General features: G+C 37.8%; 1 protein-coding gene across 1 annotated transcript in view; it reads right to left on the bottom strand.

The window, feature by feature from the left end:
* The window catches only part of LOC133049659 (ATP-binding cassette sub-family C member 4-like), a 204,609-nt gene that overhangs the window by 43,065 nt on the left and 139,825 nt on the right, over positions 1-21,719 (bottom strand). The window contains exons 26-27 of the mRNA XM_061133820.1: positions 19,486-19,641; positions 238-327 (exon numbers count right to left, since the gene is read on the bottom strand). Coding sequence (XP_060989803.1) covers positions 238-327; positions 19,486-19,641 — 246 coding nt within the window. The remainder of the gene's footprint in view (positions 1-237; positions 328-19,485; positions 19,642-21,719) is intronic.

Genomic DNA, 21,719 nt, shown 5'->3' on the forward strand with positions numbered 1-21,719 from the left:
AATGCATCTAGTTGCTTCGAAGGAAAAAACTAAAATAGAAACATGAGGCATTATGTTGTTCATTTTCATCATCATCATCATGAATACACACATTTTAAGTGCCCCCATATCATCAAAGTTCTCCTAGGAGGTAAACAAAGTCAGTTACCCCAATATGCTCCCCTTAAATACCTCAATACTATGAATGTACATACATATATACTGATGCTAATATATTAATTACAATTAATAAATTACCTCTTCCAAAGCATTCTGCAGTTCATCATCCGTATGTTCATTAAAGGGATCCAGGTTTTTCCTCATTGTTCCAGTGAATAAAAAAGGTTCCTAAATACCCCCAAAATAGTGAATATTATTAGCATAACCTCTTTTCATTTTATTCCAGTATTTACAGAACAGAATTAGAATTAAAAAACAAATTCACTATAATCATTAATAATAAGGTTGCAGCCTCACACAAGCTACACAGACACTACATGTAAAAATAAAATTAGAGAAACCTCCCTGGTGGTCCAGTGGCTAACACTCTGCTTTCCTAAAGCAGGGGGCCCAGGTTTGAGCCCTGGTCAGGGAACTAGAACCCACATACTGCAACTAAGACCTGGCACAGCCAAATAAATAAAAATATATTTAAAAGTGAAATTAGAACATTTTAAACACCATACACAAAAATAAGCTTAAAATGGATTAAAGACCTCCATGTGAAACCAAACACTTATAGGAAATCATAGGCAGAACACTCTCTGACATAAATCTCAGCAATATTTTTTTTCAATCTGTCTCCCAGAATAAAGGAAATAAAAACAAAATAAACAAATAGGACCTAATTAAACTCAAAAGTATTTGCACATCAAAGAAAATCATAAATTAAACAAAAAAACAACCACAGAATGGGAGAAAATATTTTCAAATTATGTGACCGAAAGGGATTAGTGTCTAAAATTTACATACAAACAGCTCATATGGCTTAATATCATAAAAAGAAGCAACCCAATCAAAAAATGGGCAGAAGACCTAAGTAGGCGCTTTCCCAAGGAAGTCATCCAGGTGGCCAGGAGGCACATGAAAAGATGTTCAACATCATAATTATTAGAGAAAATGCAAATCAAAACTATAATGAGATATCACCTCACAGCAGTCAGTATGGCCATCATCAAAAAATTCACAAACAAGAAGTGCTGGAGGGGGTTTGGAGAGAAGGGAACTTTCCTATGCTGTTGGTGGTAATGTAAAGTGGTATAACCACTTTAGAGAACAGGCTGGAGGTTCCTTTAAAAACTAAAAATAGAGCTATCATATGATTCTGCAATCCCACTCCCAGGCATATATCCAGAGAAAAACATGGTATGAAAAGTTACATGCATCCCAACATTCATTGCAACACTGTTTACAATAGCCAAGACATGGATACAACCTACATGTTCATTGACAGAGGAATGGATAGAGAAAACGTGATACATATATACAATAAAATATTATTCAGTCATTAAGCAGAACAAAATAATGCCATTTGCAGCAATGTGGATGTACCTAGACATTATCATATGAGTGAAGTAAGACAAAGAGAAACATCATATGATATTGCTTATATGTGGAATCTAAACAAAAATATTATACAAATGAACTTACTTACAAAATAGAAACTGACTCACAAACTTAAGAGAACTGACTTGTGACTACAGTGGGGAAGGGTGGAGGGGAGGGATAGTTAGGTAATCTGGGATTGACATGTACACACTGCTATAATTAAAATGAATAGCCAAAAAGAACCTATAGCATAGCAAAGGGAACTCTACTCAAGATTATGTAACAACCTAAGTAGGAAAAGAATTTGAAAAAGAATAGATACTGAATCACTTTTCTGTATACCTGAAAGGAACACAACATTGTTACTCAACTATACTCCAATGCAAAATAAAAAGTTAAATAAAAAATAAATGTAATTGGAAATTTACCTTGAAAAGAACTAATAGTAAAGTTGCAAATGCCTGTTTACAAAACACAATCTGTATATTAATTTTTCAATGTGTGCTCCAAAATACCTTCTGGATCATTGAATACTAATAAAAAAAAGTGTTAAAGTATGTCATCTTAAGAAAAAACTAGAAAAAGATATGAATTTTTACAAATGAATTCCTAATAATATCTGCTTAACAAACAACAACAACAAAATTAGGACATAGTTATTTGAGAAAATTTACATCAACAGAGCTAGTTAAATTAGTTGTCAATCCTGGTGATGAGATGATATCCCAATGTAGGGGCAGAGTGATGGGACAAAGTAAGTGATTATATAGTTAATTCCACTATGGGATCACAAGTAAAGAAAAAAAAAAAAAATGAGAGATCCTTGTAAGTTAATGATCACTCAAGAAAGCATGCTTGCTTAGCAACAAACCCATGCAACAGAAGCATGAGACATGTCCCCAAACAATAAAACAATGGAATGAGGCCCACCAAGTCAGTAAGTTAATGTATCCTACTACATGTTCCTCTGTGCACATTAAAACCAAAAATAAAGGGGAAAGATGATATTACTCTGAAACCTGAGATGATTTGCCACTTTTAGAAAATGTTACCACCCTTCTGCTAATTTGAATAATGGCATGACAGCCCCAGTTTGACTATGCAGGGACAAGAAAATTCCACCATTCAAGAAGCTGATGATGAAATTCGACCTCTACTCAAGAATGAAGAAGGAGATATGTTGATTAGACTACTCCTTTCTGCCTGTGGATGCTGTCAAGTAAGCATCATTGAAGCCTCCTCTCTTCATAGATGTCTCATCTAAATCAGAGGCTCCCAAAGAGCCTGAACAGCTACAGAAGCTCGTAATTGTAGATTCAAGCTCTGAAACAACAGATGGAAGAGCTGTGGAACCAAAGAGAGCCATCTCATGAAAAGATTCTCAAAGACCTGGTGCCTACTTAACTGTAAAAAAGATGTTTGCTGGTGGCATTAAAGACCCTGAAGAATATTACCTAAGAGATTATTTTGAACAGTATGGAAAAATTGAAGTGATTGAAATCACAACTGACTATGTGAAAGTGTTAGTCAACAGTCATATCCAACTCTTTGTTACCCCATGGATTGTAGCCCACCAGGCTCCTCTGTCCATGGGATTTTCCAGGCAAGAATACTGGAGGGCCATTTCCTTCTTCAGGGGATCTTCCTGACCCAGGGATAAAACCCAGGTCTCCTGCATTGCAGGCAGATTCTTTACCATTTGAGCCACCAGGGAATTTCTTGACTGACTGAGGCAATAGCAGAATAATAGGCCGTGCTTTCATAATCTTTGATGACCATGACTCCATAGACAGGATTGCTCAGAAATACCACACAGTGAATGGCTAAAACTGTGACCAACTAAACAAGAGATGGCTAGTGCTTCATCCAGCTGAAGAGATTGAAGTGGTACTGAAAACTTTGGTGGTGGTTGTAGAGGTGGTTTTGGTGGGAACGACAACTTTGACAATGGAGGAAACTTCAATGGTTGAGGTGGCTTTGTTGGTAGCCATAGTAGTGGTGGATATGGTGGCAGTGGGGATGGCTATGATGGATTTGGCAATGATGGAAGCAATTTTGGAGGTGGTGGAAAGTACTAGATTTTGGCAATTACAACAGTCTTCAAATCTTGGACCCATGAAAGGAAGAGATTTTGGAAGCAGAAAGTTTGGACCTCTATGTTGGTAGAGGCCTATATTTTGCCAAACCACAGAACCAAGGTGACTGTGGTGGTTCCAGCAGCAATAACAGTAGCTATGGCAGTGGCAGGAGGTTTTAATTACTGCCAAGAAATGGAGATTAGAAAGAGAGGAGAGCCAGAGATGTGACAAGAAAGCTACAGGTTACAACAGATTTGTGAACTCAACCAAGCACAGTGGTGGCAGGACCTAGCTGCTACAAAGAAGACATGTTGTAGTCAAACCCATGTGTATGGGCAAAAACTCAAGGGTTGTATTTGTGACTGATTTTATAACAGGTTATTTTAATTTCTCTTCTGTGAAAAGTATAGAGTATTCCAACAAAGTGTTTTAGTGTAGATTTTTTTTTTTACACCCACACTGTTGATCGCTAATTCTAATAGTCTGATCATGATGCTGAGTAAATGTCTTTAAAAAAAAATAATGAGGAAATTAGGTGGTTTTATCCCCCTTACCATTCTTCTTTTGATTACAAAATTGTAGCTCACTAAGTTCTCAGGGTGACACTCCCTTGCCCACCTGCTTGTACTTCTCAGAAGTGTCCTATACTAATAAACTCTGTCTTACCTATCACTCTGCCTCTTGTTGAATTCTTTCTGTAATGAGACAGAAGAATCTATGCTCTACTGAGATGTATTCTGTGGGTTTCAGTGTGATACTGGGAAATACCAGTAAAAGTTTTGCACTGAAGAATAAACTGGGACATTTTCTCCTTTGGTAAAACAGTATTCTGGGGTGGAGAATCTTTAGGAAATTCCTCAAAGCAGGTGAAGCTCTCCAAAGACTAGAAGACTAAAACGGAATTCTTTGCAGAAAGAGGAGAAGACTAAAACGGAATTCTTTGCAGAAAGAGGAGTCTCTCACTACAGAGATCCAGACCAACACCTGTAGCTGCTTCATGCTGAGATTTAGACAGAGCCTTCAGATACTCTGTCAGCCTTAAAGTGAAAGTCACTCAGTCATGTCCAACTCTTTATTACCCCATGGACGGTAGCCTGTCAGGCTTGTCTGTCCATGGATTATCCAGGCCAGAATACTGGAGTGGGTAGCCATTTCCTTCTCCAAGGGATCTTCCCAACTCAGGGATTAAACCCAGGTCTCCTGCCTGGCAGGCAGATTCTTTACTGTCTGAGCCAACAGGGAAGCCAAAGAATACTGGAGTGGTTAGCCTTATCCTTCTCCAGGAGATGTTCCCAACTCAGGAATCAAACTGGGGTCTCCTGCATTTCAGGTGGATTCTTTACCAGCTGACCTATGAAGGAAACCCTGGCCTTAAGGAGGTTCTGCACTCATTATCACCAAACCACTGATGACTGTCATCAAAAGAAAAAAAAAAAACTTAAGTATTTCCCATTATAATAAGTGTCCCCACTTAAGTCTAGATCATCAGTCTGAAAGGATATAGTGGGCAATTACATGTGTTTATTTAGCATTATTTGATGGAAGGATACAGTTTGGCAAATGAGAACACTTCTCTTTGTTATGACAAATACATTTCAAAATCAGTAATTTCTGTCAAAACTTGTTGAATGAAAAGAATAATTTATTAATATAATAACTGATTGAAGGTATACTTTTCTCTATAGCCAGCAGGCGATTTGTGAACAATGTCTGTTTAACATGTCAATGTGTTTTATGTTTGGTGTTCCTTTGCTTTCTATTCATTCTACCTTCATCCACTTTCAACCAAATAAGAAACTACTACATTATGTTCAAAGAGTTTCCCTGATGGTCCAGTAGTTGAGAATCTGCCTTGCAGTGCAGGGGGTCAATGGTTCATTCTCTGGTTTGGGAAGATCCTACATTCTGCAGGGCAATGAAGCTCTTCAGCCACAGCTACTGAAGCCTGCTTGCTCTAGGTCCCGTACTTCACAAGAGAAGTCACTGCAATGAGAAGCATGTGCACCACAACTAGAGAGAAGCCCCTGCTCCCCGCAACTAGAGGAAGCCCATGTGCAGCAATGAATAACCAGTGCAGCCAAACTAAATAAATAAATAAAATTATAAAGAGGTAATAAAAGTGCTCACAGTAGTCAACAACAAGTCTGGGTAAGGGTCAGATTAATGATCACTCCTGATAGATATTAATTAATGTACCCACATCTAAGCAATGAAATTAATAAATTAATCTTATAAACGTGTTGTACCAATGTTTGTGGGGAAAACACTTCAGCATAGAGACTTACAGTAGGACATACAAACTTTATGTAAATATACAATAAAGTCATTTAGCCCATGTATACTTTTTTCTGAAGGTACAGAATTATACCTGATTTAATAATATTTAGATGGCAGAGCAGCATCAGGCAACACATGCTTATCTTCAATGTAGTATTCTAAATGCATTAGTTTCAAAACCATTTTTCATTATGTTTTAAAATTGATACTTTTGCTAAGATGGTGGAGGAATAGGATGGGGAAATGACTTTCTCCCCCACAAAATCATCAAAAGATCATTTGAACGCTGAGCAAATACCACAAAACAACTTCTGAATGCTGGCAGAGGACACCAGGCACCCAGAAAGGCAGCCCGTTGTCTTCAAAAGGAGGCAGGACAAAATATAAAAGGTAAGAAGAGAGACAAAGGAGTTAGGGACAGAGACCCGTCCTGGGGAGGGAGTCGTAAAAGATAAGAAGTTTCCAAACACTAGGAAACCGTCTCACCAGCAGGTCTATGGGGAGTTTTGAATCTCAGAGGGCAACATAACCAGGAGAAAAAGATAAATAAATAAAACCCACAGATTATGTATCTAACTGCAACTCCCAGTGGAAAAGTAGCCCAGACACTGGCATCCACCACCAGCAAGAGGGGGCCAAACAGGGAGGTATGGGCTCCACTGCTTAGGGTAAGGACCGGGCCTGAATGCCCTGAGGGCAATCTGAGGGAGCTAATATGAGATGGCAACCCAAACTGTGGGATAGCCAAAGAGACAGAGAGAGAAAAAAAAAAAAGAGGAAAGAGAGACAGAGAGAAATTTCCCATGAAATGTTCTAACTAAGGCACTGCTGGGTCCGCTCGCAGAACAAAGGACTGAGTGAATACCAGAGGAGCGCTAGCCAGCTGTGGACTGGCCCATTCCCCGCTGGAGGCAGGGAGGAAGGCAGGCAACAGCCAGAGCCAGAAGGCAAGGGGCAAACTTGGCCCCAGAGAGGGCATCCTCTACCAAACTACCAAACTGTAAGCATGCTCCCAGTTGCTAACCTTTCTGGAATCCTGGAAAAAGATATTTCATGCAAATGGAGATCAAAAGAAAGCAGGAGTAGCAATACTCATATCAGATAAACTAGACTTTGAAATAAAGGCCATGAAAAGAGACAAAGAAGGACACTACATAATGATTAAAGGATCAATCCAAAAAGAAATATAACAATTATAAATACTTATACACCCACTTTGGAGAACCACAATATGTAAGGCAAATGTTAACAAGTATGAAAGGGGAAATTAACAGTAACACAATAATAGTGGGAGACTTTAATATCCCACTCACACCTATGGCTAGATCAACTAAACAGAAAATTAACAAGAAAACACAATCTTTAAATGATACAATGGACCAGTTAGACCTAATTGATATCTAAAGGACATTTCACCCTAAAACAATGAATTTCACCTTTTTTCTCAAGTGCACACAGAAACTTCTCGAGGATAGATCACATTCTGGGCCATAAATCTAGCCTTTGTAAATTAAAAAAAAAAAATAATTGAAATCATCTCAAGCATCCTTTCTGATCATAATGCAGTATGATTACATGTCAACTACAGGGGGAAAAAAACTATTAAAAATACAAACATATGGAGGCTAAACAATTTACTTCTGAATTACCAACAAGTCACAGAAGAAATCAAAAAGGAAATCAAAATATGCATAGAAACAAAGGAAAATTAAAACACAACAAACCAAAACCTATGGGATCCAGTAAAAGCAGTGCTGAGGGAAAGGTTCATATCAATACAAGCCTACCTCAAGAAATAGGAGAGAAATCAAATAAATAACCTAACTTTACACATAAAGCAACTATAAAAAGAAGAAATGAAGCACCCCAGGGTTAGTAGATGGAAAGAAATCATAAAAATTAGGGCAGAAATAAATGAAAAATAAACAAAGGAGACCATAGCAAAAATCAACAAAGCTAAAAGCTGGTTCTTTCAGAAGATAAATAAAATAGACAAACAATTAACCATCAAGAAAACAAGGGAGTAGAATCAAAATAACAAAATTAGAAATGAAAATGGAGAAATCACAACAGAAAACACAGAAATACAAAGGATCAGAAGAGACTACTATCAGCAACTGATTGCCAATAAAATGGACAACTTGGACGAAATGGACAAATTCTTAGAAAAGGATAACTTTCCAAAACTGAACCAGGAAGAAATAGAAAATCTGAAAAGACCCATAACAAGCACGGACATCAAAACTGTAATCACAAATCTTCCAACAAATGAAACCCCAGAACCAGACGGCTTCACAACTGAATTCTACCAAAAAATTTACAGAAGAGCTAACACCTATCCTACTCAAACTCTTCCAGAAAATTGAGGAGGAAGGTAAACCTCCATTCTATGAGGAATGGAAAATGGTAAAACTCATTCTATGAGGCCACCATCACCCTAAAACCAAAACCAGACAAAGGCGCCACAAAATAAGAAACCTACAAGCAAATATCACTGATGAACACAGATGCAAAAATCCTTAACAAAATTCTAGTAAACAGAATCAAACAACATATGAAAAAGATCATACATCATGACCAAGTGGGCTTTATCTCAGGGATTCGATTCTTCAATATTTGCAAATCAATCAATGTGATACACCACATTAACAAATTGAAAGATAAAAACCATATGATTATCTCAATAGATTCAGAGAAAGCCTTTGACAAAATTCAACATCCATTTATGATAAAAAAAAAAAACCTTCCAGAAAGCAGGCATAGAAGGAACATACCTCAATATAATAAAAGCCATATGTGATAAACCCACATGAAACATTATACTCAATGGTGAAAAATTGAAAGCATTTCCCTTAAAGTCAGGAACAAGACAAGGATGCCCACTCTTACCACTACTATTAAACATAGTTCTGGAAGTTTTAGCCACAACAATCAGAGAAGAAAAAGAAATAAAAGGAATCCAGATTGGAAAAGAAGAAGTAAAACACTCGCTGTTTGCAGATGACATGATCCTCCACATAGAAAACCCTAAAGACACTGCCAGAAAATTACTAGAGCTGATCAATGAATATAGTAAAGTTGCAGGATATAAAATTAACACACAGAAATCCCTGGCATGTCTATACACTAACAATGAGAAAACAGAGAGATATTAAGGAAACAATTCCATTCACCATTGCAATGAAAAGAATAAAATACTTAGGAGTATATCTACCTAAAGAAACAAAAGACCTATATAAAGAAAACTATAAAACACTGATGAAAGAAACCAAAGATGACACAAATAGATGGAGAAATATACCATGTTCATGGATCAGAAGAATCAATATAATGAAAATGAGTATATGACGCAAAGCAATGTATAGATTCAATGCAATCCCTAACAAGCTACCAAAGGTATTTTTCAGAGAACTAGAACAAATCATTTCACAATTTGTAAGGAAATACAAAAAACCTAGAATAGTCAAAGCAATCTTAAGAAAGAAGAATGGAACTGGAGGAATCAACCTGCCTGACCTCAGACTATACTACAAAGCAACATTCATCAAGACACTATGGTACTGGCACAAAGATAGAAACATAGATCAATGGAACAAAATTATAAGCCCAGAGATAAATCCACGAACCTATGGACACCTTGTCTTTGACAAAGGAGGAAAGAATATACAATGGAGAAAAGATAATCCCTTTAACAAGTGGTACTGGGAAAACTGGTCAACCACTTGTAAAAGAATGAAACTAGAACACTTTCTAACACCATACACAAAAATAAACTCAAAATGGATTAAAGATCTAAATGTAAGGCCAGAAACTATAAAACTCCTAGAGGAAAACATAGGCAAAACACTCTCTGACATAAATCATAGCAGTACCCTCTAGACCCACCTCCCAGGGTAATTGAAATAAAAGCAAAAATAAACAAATGGGACCTAATAAAACTTAAAAGCTTCTGCACAATGAAGGAAACTATAAGCAAGGTGAAAAGACAGCCTTCAGAATGGGAGAAAATAATAGCAAATGAAGCAACTGACAAAGAATTAATCTCAAAAATATACAAGCAACTCCTGCAGTTCAATTACATTAAAATTAGTAACCCAATAAATAAATTGGCCAAATAACTAAACAGACATTTCTCCAAAGAAGACATACGGATGGCTAACAAATACATGAAAAAATGCTCAACATCACTCATTATCAGAGAAATGCAAATCAAAACTAAATGAGGTACCATCTCACGCTAGTCAGAATGGCTGCTATCAAAAAGTCTACAAACAATAAATGCTGGAGAGGATGTGGATAAAAGGGAACTCTCTTACACTGTTGGTGGGAATGCAAACCAGTACAGCCTCTATGGAGAACAGTGTGGAGATTCCTTAAAACCTGGATGTAGAACTGCCATACCAAGCAGCAATCCCACTGTTGGGCATACACACCAAGGAAACCAGAGTTGAAAGAGACATTTGTAGCCCAGTGTTCATCACAGCATTGTTTACAATAGCCAGGACATGGAAGCAACCTAGATGTCCATCAGCAGACGAATGCATAAGAAAGCAGTGGTACATATACACAATGGAATATTACTCAGCTATTTAAAAGAATGCATTTGAATCAGTTCTAATTAGGTGGATGAAACTGGAGCCTATTATACAGAGTGAAGTAAGTCAGAAAGAAAAACACCAATACAGTATATTAATGCATATACATGGAATTAGAAAGATGGTAATGATGACCCTATATGAGAGACAGCAAAAGAGACACAGATGTAAGTAGACTTTTGGACTCTGTAGAAGAAGGCGAGGGTGGGATGATTTGACAGAATAGCATTGAAATATGTATATTATCATATGTGAAATCGATTTCCAGTCCAGGTTTGACGCATGAGACAGGGTGCTCAGGGCTGGTGCACTGTAATGACCCTGAAGGATGGGATGGGGAGGGAGGAGGGAGGGAGGGTCAGGATGGGGAACACTTGTACACCCATGACTGATTCATGTGAATGTATGGTAAAAACCACCACAATAATGTAAAGTAATTAGCCTCCAATTAGAATAATTTTAATGTAAATAAATAAATATGGAAAGTTGAGCAAGATTTAAAAAAATCAAATTGATACTTTCAAAATTTATCCTCTGTGCTGTACTGTATTCAGTAGTAATTTTTTCTTTATTACTAACATAAGTTCACATTAGATCTGTGACCCAAAAATGGCCACTCTAATCAAAGCATTTAATGTAGTAAACTGATGATCCCTCAACACAACTTCAGGGCTTCCCAGGTATCACAGTGGTAAAGAATCTGCCTGCCAATGCAGGAGACAAAGGAGATGAGGGTTTGATCCCTGGGTCAGGAAGACCCCTTCTGAGGAGGAAATAACAATCTGTTCCAGTATTCTTGCCTGTATAATTCCATGGATAGAGGAGCCTGGCTGGCTACCGTCCACAGGGCCACAACAAGTCACTCATGACTGAGCAACTGAGCACACACACAACACAGCTACACTACTGGAAACAGCAGTCTTACTGGACCTTTTGTATAAGCTGCTAGCAGACAAGACTCCATTATTTTACAAAGAAATCCTGCTAACTTTCTAATGCTTAAAATGACCTGAGACCTAGAAACAACCATAAAAGTTGTTACAAACTAAGCAGATAAAGCACAACAGTTTGTTCTAATCATCTCAGTCCAAACCAGGAAACTGCCTTCCACTAAAGTATATCTTCTAGACTAGCTACTGCTTCTGTTTGCTGAAAGTTGCCATTTGAATGCAGAGTTCCAAAGAATAGCAAGGAAAGATAAGAAAGACTTCCTCAGCAATCAGTGCAAAGAAATAGAGGAAAACAATAGGATGGGAAAGACTAGAGATCTCCTCAAGAAAATTAGAGATACCAAGGGAACATTTCATGCAAAGATGGGCTCAATAAAGGACAGAAATGGCAGGGACCTAACAGAGGCAGCAGATAATAAGAAGATATGGCAAGAATACACATAAAAACTGTACAAAAAAGATTATCCAGATAATCACGATGGTGTGATCACTCACACGCACCTAGAGCCAGACATCCTGTAATGTGAAGTCAAATGGGCCTTAGGAAGCATCACTACAAACAAAGCTAGTGGAGGTGATGGAATTCCAGTTGAGCTATTTCAAATCCTGAAAGATGATGCTGTGGAAGTGCTGCACTCAAGATGTCAGCAAATTTGGAAAACTCACCAGTGGCCACAGAACTGCAAAAGGTCAGTTCTCATTCCAATCCCTAAAAGAGGCAATCCCAAAGAATGCTCAAACTACCACACAATTGCACTCATCTCACACGCTAGTAAAGTAATGCTTAAAATTCTCCAAGTCAGGTTTCAGGAATATGTGAAACTTGAACTTCCAATGTTCAAGCTGGTTTTAGAAAAGGCAGAGGAACCAGAGATCAAATTGCCAACATCCGCTGGATCATCGAAAAAGCAAGAGATTTCCGGAAAAACATCTATTTCTGCTTTATTGAGTATGCCAAAGCCTTTGATTGGTGTGGATCACAATAAACTGTGGAAAATTCTGAAACAGACTGGAATACCAGACCACCTGACCTGCCTCTTGAGAAACCTATATGCAGGTCAGGAAGCAACAATTAGATCTGGACATGGAACAACAGACTGATTCCAAATAGGAAAAGGAGTACATCAAGGCTGTATATTGTCACCCTGCTTATTTAACTTATATGCAGAGTACATCATGAGAAATGCTGGGCTGGAAGAAACACAAGCTGGAATCAAGATTGCTGGGAGAAATATCAATAACCTCAGGTATGCAGATGACACCACCCTTATGGCAGAAAGTGAAGAGAAACTGAACAGCCTCTTGATGAAACTTTAAAAATAGAGTGAAAAAGTTGGCTTAAAGCTCAACATTCAGAAAACTAAGATCATGGCATCCGATCCCATCACTTCATGGCAAATATATGGGGAAACAGTGGAAATAGTGGCTGACTTTATTTTCTGAGTTCCAAAATCACTGCACATCGTGACTCCAGCCATGAAATTAAAAGATGCTTACGCCTTGGAAGAAAATTTATGACCAACCTAGACAGCATATTAAAAAGCAGAGACATTACTTCATCAACAAAGGTCCGTCTAGTCAAGGCTATGGTTTTTCCAGTGGTCATGTGTGGATGTGAGAGTTGGACTATAAAGAAAGCTGAGCACAGCAGTATTGATGCTTTTGAACTGTGGTGTTGGAGAAGACTCTTGAGAGTCCCTTGGACTGCAAGGAGATCCAACCAGTCCATCCTAAAGGAGGTCAGTCCTGGGCGTTCGTTGGAAGGACTGATATTGAAGCTGAAACCCCAATACTTTGGCCATCTGATGCAAAGAGCTGACTCATTGGAAAAGACCCTGATGCTGGGAAAGATTGAGGGCAGGAGGAGAAGGGAATGACAGAGGGTGAGATGGTTGGATGGCATCACCAACTCAAGGGACATGGGTTTGGGTGGACTCTGGGAGTTGGTGATGGACAGGGAGGCCTGGCGTGCTGCGATTCATGGGGTCACAAAGAGTCAGACACGACTGAGCGACTGAACTGATGTTCTCATTTTTAATCTGAGGCCCTTATTTAAGGGTCAACTAGTGTACCTGTTTCAAGAATCAGGGAATTGGACTTCCCAGGTGGCGCAGTGGATAATCATCCACCTGCCAATTCAGAAAACATGGGTTTGATCCCTAGTCCAGGAAATTTCACATGCTGTGGAGCAACTAATCCCATGTGACACAACTACTGAAATCTGAGTGCTCTAGGGCCTGCAACAAAGAGTAGGCCCCACTCTCCACAACTAGAGAAAGCCCTTGCTAACTAATGAAGACTCAGCACAGCCATAAATAAATTATATTTTTAAAAAAAAGAATAATGGAATCACCTGACGTTGCTTCAAATATTGGTTTCCCTCTTTAAAAAAAAATCCTATCGCTTCTAAATGAACTGATTATCATCCATATTCAGAAGTGAAGAACATTATTTGCCAACGAAAGGAAAAGAACTTGTGTAAAGTCCTCTTTCAGGGGCTTCACGGAGCAGTTCCAAGTGACTTAATGAAGACTTCAGGGTCAGAAACAAAGGGCCAACTGCATTAGGCTAGAATCCAGTTGTGTATCTTTGCTAGTAACAGCATGGCCACCTCTTCTGAGTTTTCTTCTTAACAACAACAACAACAAAAAACACAGGTTATCAAGGAGAAGTCTTAGAGAGACAGCTCTGGTTCACCTTCTTCAACCTACTGAAGAAAATTCAGGGAACAGAACTACCGAAGAGCAGAGTGAGTCATTTAAAAAACCTAGTTTCTGCTTTGATTTTTTTAAATGCCTATTAAATATAAAAACTGAATCTGCATAAGCATGATAAAGATGATGGCTGTTGATCTGTGCCAACCTGTGGACTGCAATCATAAGTCCTGAATTTGCATGGAATCCCTCTTCCGTTGAAAACACTTTCTTTATGCAAATAGCATAAGGGACTCTCGGTACAGAGAATCATCAAAAGAACTTCTGAAATCCACTTTTTCAGATCCTTTCAGATGAGCAGCTACTCCTTGAATATAATCTTCCCTCTGTGTCCTTTCTAACTACTTAACTACTTCAGATCTTGAGCACAAAGAGCACATACACATCAGCTACCTGTTCTATTTAAGGATATTATCTAGGAAGTGCTTTCATTTTTTTTTTTTTTTTTGAAAATCTGAATACAAATAAGGAGTACCTTCTTAAGAATACAATATTTATCTTCAAAAATTTCCCCCAGGGCTGACAGTTTATGCCCCTAGTCCTCTGCCTCTGGTTCCTACCCAAGTCCTTGCTGTTGTCACATGTTCCACAATTTATGGTGGGGTCAACAGTATTGGAGATAAGCCTGGGAGACAGAGAGAGAGAGAGAGTGAACCCTGGAAGCTTACCAGTGCTCCCAGGATCACAGAGAGCAGGGAGCCAGGGAAGAGAATGCAAGCCTGGCTCACCTAAGCTAGGCAATTCAAAGAAACAACACTGGGCTCCCCCTCTGCAGAGTCTGCTCTCAGTTTCCCAGGTTCCGTAAATCAGGGTATTGAGACACAAATAATACTGCTTCCTACCCATTTGGCAGGAAGAGGAGTAAAATCTTTCTGCACTTAGACAGGCAACTTCAAGTAACCACAGTAACAGACCTTCTCTACATCCACATCCAGCTAGACAATGTGAAAAGAAAGGGATCTTGGCTCTGGAGGGTAAAATTTTTAGAATCTTCCCCTGACACTTATCAGCCCATAACATTTAAATGAATAAACTTATTTCTAAACTGATACTGTCCAAACAAAGGACCCAGCATTAAGAGAAACATCTTCCTGTTTTGCTCTATATTTATTCACTTTTGTTATGTTTGGGGATTTGGAGAATTCTTCTGATGGAGTGGTAGGAAAATATGTGGAAATATCTGATGAGAATATCATTCAATTCAACAAACATTTATTGAAAAAAATACATACATCTGGAGTCATATAGTTTTAAGTTCTGATTCTACTGTTATTAGACTCATGTAAGCTATTAATCTCCCCAAGCCTCAACTCCTTTCCTGGAAAATGGGGCTAACCTTGGGGCTGTTGTGAGAAACTAGAACAACAGTGAAGCTCCTGGTGTGATATTAACATGGACCAGGAGCCCAGCCCAAAACAGGGGCAGTGAAAGACAATGTATGTCAAACTGTAGGTGTAGTCAGTGAATCAGAAAATAGATTTTATGCCTCGGTAACCATCATTTTGTCTTTTATATGATCTATAATAGAACAGATATGATAGGAAATATCAGAGCACAAAGCAAGAGTAATACTGTTTTGTGGAATTTTTGTTCCCATTTGTGCATGTGTGCATGTGTCTATATATGAAATCATGATACTAATGAGTTCTATTGTGAACAACAGTCAACAATGTATTGAAGTCCCCAGCAGAGTGGTGAGCTGCTCAGCCTCTGGAGTCAGAAATCACCCTAAATTAAATTTGAATCTGGGCTCTGTCACCTACTCGGTAAACGAGTTAAACTCACAGTGCCGATGTTTTTTAATTCATCAGATAAGGATCACAAGAAAATCCTCATGAGGATTAAGTAGAACATGGTAAGGAAAAAGGTTAAAACATGTTAAGGATTCCACAAGTGTTAGGAATTATTATGAATACTTGTATAACTTGTTAGGGGTTGCAACAAGCAGGAGAGCAACAGAAACAAGAGACTTGTCCTCAAGGACAGGAAGAAAATCATCAACAATGTAGAGAAGGCTAAGGAAGATGCCAGAGGTCTTTGTCAGGGACCTGGAAAGTAAGAGTTAGGGTACAGAGTGGTGGTCAGGAAAGAAGCTGAGAGGAGGGCAGCCAGAAATCAAAAGAAAATTAAAAAGTAATATTCTGTCCTCTTGTTCATTGGAGAAAAGAATTTAGATGTATTTCTCTGTTATGTTTTTTCCCTAAAACTCCTACTGTGTTGATTTTCTTTTTTCTTTTGCTTTGCTCTTTTATTTATAGAAATAATATGGTTTATGTTGTAAGCAATAAGCATAAAGAAAGTCATCTCGGATCACAAAAACATGAACAGAAATTAAAGAGCAAGGTGATTTCATAATGTGTTCTCTTTTTTACTTAAGTAGATATAATACCCAGAAGGCCAGTGCCCCAATTCTTAAGACCAATACTCATTTCTATTGACCCAGTATTCCAAGAACCAGGCATGGGCCACAAACATTTTCTCAGCCAGTTATATCTTCACAACAAATCTTCGTGGCAGTTGTCCCTAGACCAGGTTTAAGGATGAGGGCACTGAAGCTTGGAAGCCTAGTGACATCATCAAAGCCCCACAGTTGTGTGAGGCAGAGCAGGAATAAAACTGTGGGTCACGTTGACACTCGGTGTGCACTCTTGAACATTCTATCCCTGGCTGCCTCCTGAATCATTTCCTGGGACCCTTTACACATCCATCGCAAGCTCTCTGCAGATTCTCTCTGTTTAATCAACCAACATTGTACCTTGGTGACAAAGGCATTTAAAGTGAAAAAGGTTCTGTGTTTACCATAGTTATCATTATCTGCGTGGATACAAGCTTAGCACTGTTATGTAAGCATGCTCTCTGGAGTGTGCACACAGAGCATGCTCAAAAGTAGGATGAAACCAGTGGAATAGAACCAAAAACTAATGTTGTCAAGGTATATTTAATCTTTGTTCAGATGCGCTTCTAAAACATTGCTGGCAGAGCCAAGAATCATCTGTTACTTTTTATTTATAGAAGTCCTTTATGTACAGTAGTCAAACAATATTTTCTTATTAAGAAGTAATAAAAGTAATGCAGGGCAGGTTTCTAGATCCTTTCATCCAAGAATATGAAAAGACTTTAGAGACATACCCATTATTTCTGCCAACTAGTCTCATTTGGTCCATTTCAGAGATGGGTACAATAAAAATGTAAAACTTGGGAACCTAAATTCATTTATTTTCTATGGTAAGCACTAAGTCATGAATCTAATAGCCAGAGAGAATTTTTAAATAAAGGGGTTATATGTGCTGAAAATTCCTTCCCATTTTTCCTGAACTGGATATCTTAAAATAAAAACATTTTTTAGTTTTGATAAAACACACACAACATAAATTTATGACTTTAATCATTTTTCAGTGCAAAGTTCGGTTGTATTAAATACATTCATATTGTTGTACAGCCATCGCCATTGTCTAGCCACAGAATTCCTTATATCTTGCAAAACTGAAACTCTTCATCCATTAAACAACTCCTCACTCCCCTCTCCTCTCCTGTTGAGGCAGCTCCTGACACCCACCGTTCTACTTCTTGTCTGCATGAATTGACTACTCTAGGTGTCTCAGACTAGTAGAATCATACAATATAATATTTGTACTTTGTAGTTGGCTTATGTCCTAAAGATTCACCTGTGTTGTAGTATGTGTCAGAATTTCTTTCTTTTTAAAGGAAGAATAATATTCCATTGTGCACATTTTGTTTAATCCCTTCTTTTGTTAATGGACCCTTGGGAGCTTCCACCTTGTTGCTATTACGAATAACGCTACTATAAACATTCATGTACAGATATTCCTTCAAGACCCTGCTTTCAACGCTTTTGGGCTTATACCCTAAAGTTGAATTTCTAGATTGTATGATAATTATATTTTTAAATATTTTAAAGAACCTGCATCTAGTTTTCACAGTCACTGTATCATTTTGCATTCCTACCAACAATGTGCAAGGATTTCAAATTCTCTATGTCCTCATCAACACTTGCTAATGTTTATTTATTTTCTAAAGTAGACAGACTAACGGGTGTGAGATGACATCTCATTGTGGTCTAAAAGGAATATCTTGATTTCAGAAGTACTTAGAGTATTCCAGGTATTTTAGAGGATGGGTAGGTAGCAATGGCTGTAATCAATCATAAGACACAAGTCCATGTTCTCCTTCCCTTTGGGTGCCATGTCCAATTTGCTTCCTAATAAACAGGCATTTCAGAATTCATTATACCCACATTCCAGGAAGTGTATCTGTCTGACCCTTTCTGGCTCATCTCCTCTCTATATTTCTCATCTCAAGAGGGTATATGTTTTCTTCAGCTTCCCTTGATAGCCAGATGATTGTAGAGGAATTAAAAACAAACAAAATCAGCAAATTTCAAAGCAGAGGGCAGGATGGAGACATGAAGCCATAGGGTGGAGGGCATGTGGCCTATGTTGCCCTTGGCTATACCTGGAGGATAGTAATTATTCAAGAAATAGTCTCTGAATTATCATGAGTGGAAGAACCACAATGAAGGACTGGAGCTTCTACTGTACATATAATCCAATCACCAAACATTCCATGAAAGTCATAGTTCTTCAAGAACAAGGAAAACAGAATCAGAGACCAGGAAGAGAAGGTCAATTCAATTCTTCACCATCTCAGCAACCACTTATTGGGTCCATGTGAAGTACTCCACATGCACTGATCTATTTAGCCCTCACAACAGCTCAGAGAGTTACTACTGTTAGCTGCCTTTTAAGAGAGAGAAAACTGAGGAGCATGGAGAAGGAATTCCATGTCCTGTGCTCTTTCTCACTATTTTGTACTGCTTCCATGATTAAAATCATTTACTAATGGCAGAATTCCTAAAGTCTCCCTAAATCATCCATAAACTGGAATTCTCAAAAGTCCCACAGTTTCATAGAAAGCCCTCCAAGGATATGATCACCTTTAAAAAGTTTATTTTCTACAGGAATATTCCATCATTAAGACACAGTTTGTGTTTCCTTATACAAACCTCTCACATGCTAAACAAGCCATTTATCATTTTGATCTCAGAATTGTGGCTATCAGTGGATAATTCTGGTACCTGGGAAAATTTTGGTCTAGAAATATGAGTAAGTTATTAAGTCACACACACACACACCCCCCAAAAGAATAAACAAAAAACCTGGTATCTGACGAAAGTATCTGTTGAAAACACCTGGTGCCAAAAATATGCTCTATTGAGGGAAAAAGTGTCAAACTTTCATGCAATTTGGAAAAAAAATCAAATTAAAAGCAATTAAACTTAGGTGCCTTACAAAAAGAACAGATGAGAGTGCTCTGACATGCATACCTGAGGTACAACTGACATTTTCTTCCGTAAATCGTGAAGTCCAATACTGGTTGTCAAGATCTCATTAATCCAAATGCTACCTTCAGGTTCTGACAGTCTAAATAGGGCAGCGATAAGGGAACTTTTTCCAGCTCCTGTTCTTCCTACAATGCCAACCTGCAAAGAGATCCAAGAGGGATTAAGAACTAGCAATATGCAACAAATCTAAGAGAAACCTTGGTTGTTGAAGATGGATTTTAAAAGTTCTATACTGAATGCCATCTGTAAGTTTCTCAACCATGGCACTGTTGATATTTTGGATCAGATAATTCAATGTTAGGGGGCTTTGGGGGTGCCCTGTATATCCTGTATACTATAAGATATTTAGCAGTGTCCCTGGACTTTACCCACTAGATAGAAGAAACATCCCCAAAATTGTGATAACCAAAATATCAGTAATTGACAAATGTTTCCTGGTTGAGAACCCCTGGTCCAAAGAAGAGTTAAAAATAACAGAATCAGCCTCCTGGCAATGAAAAACCAGCAGTCACCTAAATGGTCCAAAAGAAGTCAGCTTTTAAATTAGCTTTTACTGCCTGGGTATTCTTTTGTGAAAAATGTTACAGAGATATCAACAAATAAAAGTCAAAAGTATTCGGGGGGGGGGGGGAGAGTGTTACATCTAAACAAGTATGCATTTTCCCAGAGTTTTATTATTTAAGAAGACTTATTTTTTGGTTTTCCCTGGTGGCTCAGCAGTAAAGAAACTGCCTGCAATGCAGGAGACACCGGGGATGCCAGTTCAATTCCTGGGTCAGGAAGATCACCTGGAGGAGGAGATGGCAACCCACTCCAGTACTCTTGCCTGGGAAATCCCATGGACAAAAGAGCCTGATGGGCTTCAGTCCCTGGGGTCACAATGAGTTGGACACAACTGAGCACATACTTTGGTAGAGAAATTAAATTACTTCAAGATACAAAATACCTTGACTGTGTTCTATGTTAAAAGGAAATGTCCTAAAATTTTAAAATGTAGATCTCGGTGTCTTAAAAGACAGTAGCCAGTAGACAAAATATACATAAGATCAACAACAACACAAAAAAAATTGTCATTATACAGAGTCTTTCATCTGAGTTGTTCAAAATACATTTTACAACCCTATTAATAGTTACAACTGCACCTTGGGAAAGATAAATGTCAATTATCAGTCTAGTTACTAAAACCAAAGCACAGAGAAATTAAGTGTACTAGCAATAAGATCAAAGAATCAGTATAATGCAGGTAAAATGCTGATCAGGAATGAAACTATTATATAAATTGGCTTTTAGCTAGTGCATTTAAACATATATGTATACATTATGTATACATTTATGTTTTACATATGTAAACATATGTATACATTAACTTTTTAAAAAAATTGTTTAGCAATGAATTTGCTCAACTGAAAATTCCCTGGTGGGAGCTTCCCAAAAGATGACTTCATGTCTATTTAGAAATCTGGAATTGATAAGGGGTGTAAGACAGACTCATTTGTAAATTAATTAATTGTAAATTAATTCCATTAGGGAACTTTTAAAACTCATGGTTTTTAAAAACAGAAAAACTCAATCTTTTAATCTGTATAACGGAAACGATAATACTTGCTTCTTTCTGATATAGCTGCAAGGATTCAATAAAAAATATATGTAAAAGAAACAACAGAAGAACTAAATCTTTCTGAGCACTGATTATATGCTGGGAACTTTGCATATTTTCTTGAGTACTCACAAAGGATTTATTAATAGTTGATTTATCTTTGTAGCCATTTCCTAGATTATAGTAAGTCCTAATTTATATATAATACAGATGAGCCATTTTCTGCATATAGGCAGGCTCTAGAGCACATGTATGTTTGTGTGTGTATATATATATACATACACCTTGCTCATGTGTCCTGTGTACAGACTGACCTGGGCAATATTGCAGGTTAAGTCCCAGATCATTGCAATAAAGTAAGTATCATAATAAAGCAAGTCACATGCCTCTTTTGGCTTCCCCATGCAAATAAAAATTACATTTATGCTATACTGTAGTCTTTTATATGTGCAATTGCATTATTTCTTAAAAAACAATGTACATATCTTGGTTAAAAATATTTTATTTTTAAAAAAATGCTAACCATCATCTGAGCCTTCAGCAAATTGTAGTTGTAACATCAAAGATCATAGATCCTAACAAATATAATAATAATGAGAGTGAGCAAATTGTGTAGAAA

The sequence above is a fragment of the Dama dama genome, chromosome 30 (assembly GCF_033118175.1).
Source record: "Dama dama isolate Ldn47 chromosome 30, ASM3311817v1, whole genome shotgun sequence".
In the NCBI taxonomy this organism is placed as follows: Eukaryota; Metazoa; Chordata; class Mammalia; order Artiodactyla; family Cervidae; genus Dama; species Dama dama.